This window comes from Chrysochloris asiatica, unplaced genomic scaffold (genome assembly GCF_000296735.1).
Source record: "Chrysochloris asiatica unplaced genomic scaffold, ChrAsi1.0 scaffold00154, whole genome shotgun sequence".
NCBI lineage: Eukaryota > Metazoa > Chordata > Mammalia > Afrosoricida > Chrysochloridae > Chrysochloris > Chrysochloris asiatica.
Window position 1 is genome coordinate 1,791,245 of NW_006408672.1, and position 7,401 is coordinate 1,798,645.

The 7,401-nt window shown below is 49.4% G+C and overlaps 1 protein-coding gene across 1 annotated transcript in view; it reads left to right on the top strand.

The window, feature by feature from the left end:
* The window catches only part of WDR4 (WD repeat domain 4), a 41,409-nt gene extending 34,335 nt beyond the window's left edge, over positions 1 to 7,074 (top strand). Inside the window, exons 7-11 of the mRNA XM_006870847.1 lie at positions 375 to 473; positions 3,965 to 4,029; positions 5,563 to 5,746; positions 6,389 to 6,458; positions 6,827 to 7,074. Coding sequence (XP_006870909.1) covers positions 375 to 473; positions 3,965 to 4,029; positions 5,563 to 5,746; positions 6,389 to 6,458; positions 6,827 to 7,074 — 666 coding nt within the window. The remainder of the gene's footprint in view (positions 1 to 374; positions 474 to 3,964; positions 4,030 to 5,562; positions 5,747 to 6,388; positions 6,459 to 6,826) is intronic.
* The last annotated feature ends 327 nt before the right edge of the window (positions 7,075 to 7,401 follow it).

Genomic DNA, 7,401 nt, shown 5'->3' on the forward strand with positions numbered 1-7,401 from the left:
GTGTGTGTGTGTGTGTGTGAGTGTATATTTGAGTGAGTACATGCCCAGGGGAGCCAGGAGAGAGTGAGAGAGAGAGAGAGAGAGAGAGCGTGTGTGTGTGAGTGTATATTTGAGTGAGTACATGCCCAGGGGAGCCCACCAGACTTCTGAGAATAAGAAAGTCTGGTTGTTTCGTGCCCATGGCCCATTCTGCTGTGAGGTCTTCCTTGCTTTTTGTGAGGCTTTGTGTGAGCTCCGACTCAGTGAGACAACCAAGGAGCCTCTTGGAGGTCGTGCCCGCTCTCACGCCTCAGTATTGGCACAGACCATAGCCAGCCTGTGAACACCTGGTGTCTCTGCGTGTTTCCTGGGGTAACCGTGTGCTTGGTGTGCAGGATGGCACTTTACGGCTCTGGGAGTACCAGAGTGGGCGGGAGCTGCACTGCTGTCTCGTGACCAACCTGCAAGAGCCAGATGCACCCCAGGATGAGAAGGTAAGTGTCATGTGGCTCACGTGGACTTGCTGGCATGCTCTGTGAAAACAGTAGTTTCTACATTGGAAACACTTCTTTGGTGCCAATGTCAGACTTTTTCCAATGTCATAGGAACTGTGTATTTCAGATGCTGAAGTCTCCTGTCCTGTCAGTAGGAATCCCGTGTAAGTGTCACCTTGTGTGCCTTGGTTCAGACAAATCATTTATAGGAAGGCCTCGCTCTCTTGCCTGGAAATGGAGTACAGGAGTACACTGGTACCTGAGCCTGCAGTCTCATGGGGTGCTGTCTGGGTTAGGTGAATATCAGTGCCCTGAGCATTCTCTGGGCTGCTCATCTCCTGCCCCTCTCCCCTCCCTCCAGTGACTGGCCATGGGTGCTTATAAAGTCTGTAAGAGGGAGAAGACTGGCATCAGGGTTGCAGGAAGACTAATGAACAACCTGTGATACGCAGATCACACAACATGGCTTGCTGAAAGTGAAGAGGACTTAAAATATTTACTGATGAAGATCAAAGACCACAGCCTTCAGTATGGATTGCACCTCAATGCAAAGAAAACAAAAATTGTCACCACTGGACCAATAATTGTTAAGTGCCATTGAGTCAGTTGCGACTCATAGTGACCTTTTATAGGATTTTCAAGGAGTAGATGTTAGCTTTGAACTGCTAACCTTGTGGTTCACAACCCAGTGCTGATCCTACAGTGCCACACTAGAAGTCCAACAGATAGCGTCATGATAAATGGAGAAAAGTTTGAAGTTGTCAAAGACATCATTTTGCTTGGATCCACCATCTCTTAAGGAAACAGCAGTTAAGAAATCAAGCAACTTATTGCATTAGGCAAATCTGCTGCTCAGGACCTATTTAAAGTGTTTAAGAGCCAAGATGTCAATTTGAGGACAAATGTGCCACCTAGCCCAAGCCATGGTATTTTCAGTCGCATCATATGCATGTGGGAGTCCTGGAGTGGCGCTGTGGGATAAAGTACTGAACCACAAGTTTAGTTAAACCACAAGGTTGGTGGTTTAAACTTAACAGCCACTCTTTGGAAACCCTATATATGGTTGCTGTGGATTGGAACCGATGCGATGGCACTTAACAACACTTAACAACATATGCATGTGAAAGTTGGACAGTGAATATGGAAGACCATAAAAAAATTAATGCATTTGAGTTATGGTGTTGGAGATGAATATTAATAGTACCATAGAATGCCAGAAGTAAAAACAAATCTGTGTTAGAAGAAGTATAGCCAGAAAGCTCCTTAGAAGCCAGGATAGTGAGACTTCATCTCTCATGCTTTGGACATGTTATCAGGAGGGACCAGTCCATGGAGAAGAACATCATGCTTGGTAGAGTGGAGGGTCAGTGAAAAAGAGGAAGACCCCAGAGAGATGGATTGACACAGTGACAGCAGCAATGGGCTCAAATGTAACAATGGTTGTGAGGATGGTACAGGATGGGGCAGTGTTTTGTTCTGTTGTGCATAGGGTAGCTCTGAGTTAGAACTGACTCGATGGCACCTAACAACAACTTGGAGGCCAGCTATGTTCTGGTCGGCAGGTGGCATGGTAGAATGTGAACTTGGTGGGGATAAGGGATTCCTTACCCAGGTTCCCAGCCTCCAATTTGACCTGTGTTGCCTTCAGGTCCGATGTCCCGTGGCCCTCATTTCTTGGGTGGGGTGCTCTCAGCTGTACTCTGTATAGCTTTTTTCCTGCCTTGTCCTTCCTGGCTGCCCACAATGCCGGCCTCCTGTGGCCATGTAGTCCACTCTGCATCCCCTTGCTCCCCTGACCCAGGCCGTGCTTTGTGGCTTGGGCCCTGGTCTGTTCTCATCAGCTGACCTTGGACTCTGGTGCTGTGTGTGATGCCTTCCCCACCCCCACCCCCCTCACAGGAACCTTAGCCAGAGGCAGGTCTGCCCCGGTAGCTCCCTGCACTGTGCTGTTCTTCTCCAGACAGTATTGGAGGGATTGCTGGCATTTTGCTGACTCAGACTTGGGGTACCACTCTCTAACAGCTTGTCCTTCCTGACCCTGCTCTGGGGGAGGTCCATTTCTGCCTCCTCTTTGTGGCCTGTGACCCCTCATGGAGGCCCTGGAGGTGCTCACAGCATCACCGGGATGCATTGCTCCTCACGGCACAACTAGAGGCTTTGAGCTGGCTGGGTGGTGTCCCAAGGCCTTCAGTTGTGATGACAGTACTGAGGCTAATGGAGTTTCAACATTTATGGCCTCTTGTGTGTACTCATATTCAGAATAGTCTTCAGTGAGGATTGCCTGGTGTCTAGCGTCTTTGGAAGACACAATGGTTTTTATAAGCCCCGTCTCTGAGGGTTCCTCTAGAGTAGAGTGAAGCTAGCCCTCAGCCTTAGGAGAATTGCAGAACTTGGCATTCTCTGGGACCTGCTGGTCTCCTCTTGGTGACCTGTGCTTTGTCGACATTTTGATCTCTGTGTTGTGACACAGTGTAAGATAAGCCCTGGACTGCAAACCACTAGGTTGGCGGTTCAAACATACCAGCTGCCCTTTGACGACCCTGTTCAGGGTTGCTGTGAATAGGATTCGACTTGATGGCACTTAACAACAATTTTTAAAAACTAGAGGCTGTGTCTTTTCCATGGAACTTCCTGGCAGCAGTTGTCTCTGAGTTTTGCCCAACCGTCTTGTGATCCCTGGGGTCACATCACCTTGGCCTTTGGTAGCTGGGGAATACTGCAGTTCTGAGGGGGTCCATAGTAGTATTTAGGGATGAACTCTGATTTTAGGGTATGTTTGCCTCATCTTCTGCAGGATGCCCACACTCCTCTGGCCCTTAGATCATTCTGGCAGCCATCCTGACAGGGCACTGGGAAGGTAGCAGGGCTAAGTACTCCTCACAGTCACCTGGGAGAGCCAAGCTGGTGGTGTTCTCATTTCTACAACGGGAAGAGGGCTTTGCAAATGACTGTGATGACATTGTCTGACACAGGATGGGCCGCTGTGACCCCCACCTCTGGGTTCCCCCACCACTTACCCTGAGGCTGCTCTGAGAGTACACCCCCGGCTTCCTTTTGGTAGGCTGCAGCGAATACCAGCCTGTTCCTCCCGACTTCTGTGGCCTGAGTAGTGACAGTTTTCTTCACATCCAAACATTTCCTCTGCCAGGAGGTGTGGAGGCACTTTAAGTTCTTGTGTCTAGTGTAATTAATAATCCTCTTTTTCCTCTTGAATTCTCTGTTCTCTCTTCAAACTGCTTTTGGCCAGTTCGGTTTCAGAGATGTTCCCTAGGCTCCAGGGATAGGACCAGAGCTACATGACGCTTCTGAGGCAGAATTGCTTGTGAAATGAGTAGTGCACGGTTTTTCAGAGGCCGGGATTTCCTTCTCTTCCCTTCCTAGTTGACATGTGAGGGTGGTTGTGGTCCTGTGGGTTGCTCTCAGGGTGGACACTGCTGTCCAGGTGAACTCCTGGGTGGTGGTGTCAGCTAATCCCCCCGTCTCCCTTGCAGAGGTTCGCTGCATCCCGTATCACGTACTGCCGCCAGGATAGCTGCATTGCCCTGCTGTGTGACAGGTAAGCACCTGGCAGCCCTGTGTGGCTCTAACCCACGTACCTATGGAGGGAGGGAGGGTGAATTATAGCCCTGGTCCCACAGACCACATCTTCTAGATGAGGACAGTTTAGACATTGTTCGTGGATTTCACCTTCTGGTAATAATATTGTGTGAGGGGTATGGATTTCTTTCTTTAAGGGAACTTTCTTACTTGATATTTCAATTTTCTAGCTTTAAGGGTGCCAGTGGTCACTTACTGATGTTTTTTTGTGCAACATACTATCCTTCCTGAGCCCTCCTCCCCAGCTAGTAAGATAGAATCCCCTCACTTCCCCAATAGCTGATTTGACACATTCCCCCTTCCTCGAGAACTGATTGCATATCGCCTTCCTCCCTAAGCCTATTGGACAGAACTGACCCTCCTCCCCCAGAGCACTGGATAGAATCGTCCCCCTTGATAGTGGATTATAGTTGATTAGACAGAATTCCCTTTCATAACTGACTGGACTGACACTCCTACCTCACTCCTGAGCAGTACAATTGTTAAGTACTGTCAACTCAGTTCCCACTCATAAAGACTCTGTATAGGGTTTACGAAGTGGCTGGTGGGTTTGAATTGCTGACCCGTGGTTAACAGTCCCAGTGCTTATCTTACAGTGCCACACCAGGACTCCAGTAGCCCTTCCCAATTGGTAGACCCCCAAAAGCCTTTGGCTCCTGTCACCCTTGGTCTCTGACAGGAGGAAAAGTCCCAGTTGCTTGGGATTCAGGTTAGGTTTGTGTGTGTGTACTGTACCTATTGGGGGTGTGTAGTGACTGCAGTAATGGGCTGAAATAGCGACACTTGTGAGGGTGGAACAGGACTGGTTAGCATTTCATTCTTTTGTATGTAGGCACCACAGAACTAATTTGGTGGCATCTAACAATGACAACTCCACAGCACATAACAACTACAGTGCAGTGGTACTACCTGGGTGGTTATTTGCATAAATTCCTTCCCTTACTGTTTACAATAGTGGTCAGCAGACTTAGTTTGCTGCCTGTTTTGTACAGCCCTAGAGATAAATATGTTTTATATTCTTAAGTGATTGTAAAGAAATCAAAAGAATGTTCCCTAACACATGAAAATTATATGCTGGGAAAAATTTCTCAGTCCATAAAGTTTCACTGGCATGCACACATACCTGTTGGTATCCATATTGTTTGAGGCTGCTTTTGTGCATTAGCAGAGTAGATATGCTAGAGACTGTGTGGCCCACAAAGCCTAAGATACAGCGAAAGCTTGCTGACCCCTGTTGTAGAACAGTGATTCTCAAACTTGAGTGTGCTCCCAAAGCACGCAGAGGATTCAGTGAAGCACATGTGGGTCCCTCCTGGGGGTTTCTGATTCAGTGGGTCTGGACATGTGCATTTCCAGCAGGTTCCATGGGTACCATGAGACCTACTTCTCCAGAGCAGACATGGGGGCCGGGGGTGCTGAGATGCATCCAGGACAGCTGAAGGCTACCTGGCTTGGTGGTGGTGCCAATACTTTCTCTCTCCTCCATTCCCAGTATCCCTGTGGTCTACATCTTCCAGCTGGACGTCCCCCGGCAGCAGCTGGTTTACAAGCAGCAGCTGTCATTTCAGCACCGAGTATGGGACGTGGCCTATGAGGAGACACAGGGCCTGTGGGTTCTGCAGGACAGTCGGGAAGTCCCACTGGTGCTCTGCCAGCCCATGCAGGGCCAGTGGCAGGTGAGGTGCACCCCACTTGAATGTTCAGTTGCGTTAAACCATGGGGTAGAGTTGGTGTGGGGGACTCTGCTATTGGCTTTGCACTGGGATGTTATAGCACTGTCACTTCTTGGTCCCAGTGGGGAGTGTGTGACCAGGGTCTGCACAGGCTGATGCCTGGAAATAGACTTGTCCTCCTAGTATTCAAATGGTCTCCATTGGTGAATTTCACTGTGAGTGTCTCATCACACACTCTTGTAAACAGGCTGAACGTGGTGGGGTTTAGTTCTGTGTGGCAGCTTAGAGTCAAGTCCTTGGGACCCTGGAACATGCCCATTGGACCAAGTTCTTTGCTGATGGTATTCTCACCTTCCTGGTGCTTCTTCCTGACAAGCAGTGGCAAGCACAGTCATCCAGGTTTCTCAGCCTTTGAGACCTTAGGTCAGAGATTTTGCACGATGAGCCTCCTTCCTGGAAAGGAAAACATGCTTGATGCTCAGCAGTCACTGGTGGGCCGAGGGTCCTGCCTCCTTCCTAGATCTGATCGAGCGGACTGATGAGCAGCAGATCTTCGCTGCGGCAGGGTTTCTGTCATGTGTGTTGGACAGAGTCAGTCAAATCCTGCCTTCTTCTGATACGGTTTTCCATTTTTGTGTTCTTCAGCCTGTTTCTGAAAATGATCTGTTAAATAAAGTCTCTGCTCACCTCCGCGGGAATTGGGCCATGCTGGAAGGTGAGGACATTGCCCTAAAATTGTCTCTGCAAATGTGGATTACAGACTACTGTAGACAGTGGGGTCCCCTTTAGTGAGTAAGAATGAAGGCATTGGGAAAGGAGTCCTGGGTGGTGTAAACAGTTAGTGTGCAACACAGTTCTGCTCTGACACACATAGGGGCACTGTGAGCTGGGTTGACTCCATGGCTCCTGGTTTAGATTGGGACACACATTTAACCCCTTGTCAACAGTCAGGTTGACGACTGTGGGGTGCCAAGGAGGAAGGCGTTGTTACGCATGAGTTCTCATTGGGAAATTAGAGCTACACCTGAACAGGCAGTGTCTTGTCCCTTGGCCCACTTGTCCTCTGGTCTGTCTCTGTCCCAGGCTCCACTGGTGTGGGCGACAGCTTCAGCAGTCTCTACAAGACCACCTTTGACAACATGACGACCTATCTGAAGAAAAAGGAGGAGAGACTGCAGCAGCAGCTGGAGAAGAGGCAGCGACGCAAGAGCCTGCAGCCAGGGCCCAACGGGCATACCAAGAAGCTGAAATCGAGTGATGCGTCCTCAGCACCTGGCAGTGAGCTCACTGCATGGGAGGAGCCAGCTGTTTCTACCTCCCCTCGCTGCTGACATCTCCTTGAAGAACAACAAAGTGAATGTCATTCCTGATTCCCATGCTCTGCGGCAGTGAGGTTCTGCCCAGAACAGTCCAAGACCAACTTCGGAGACTGACATGCCCTTGGCTCTGAAAGATAGCAGCTGAACATGGATCTCCTGCCTGGCTCTCATGCTGCCTTCTGATTGAAGGGAAGCTATCCACCTGTTTACACAGTTAAAGATACTGCAAATGATGTGGTGGAATCACCTTCAGCATTTTATCTGGTCCTTCATATTGGAGGAAACCTGCAGACCTGTGGTCGGAGCAATCCGTTTTCTATCATCCTTATAGTGAGTCTG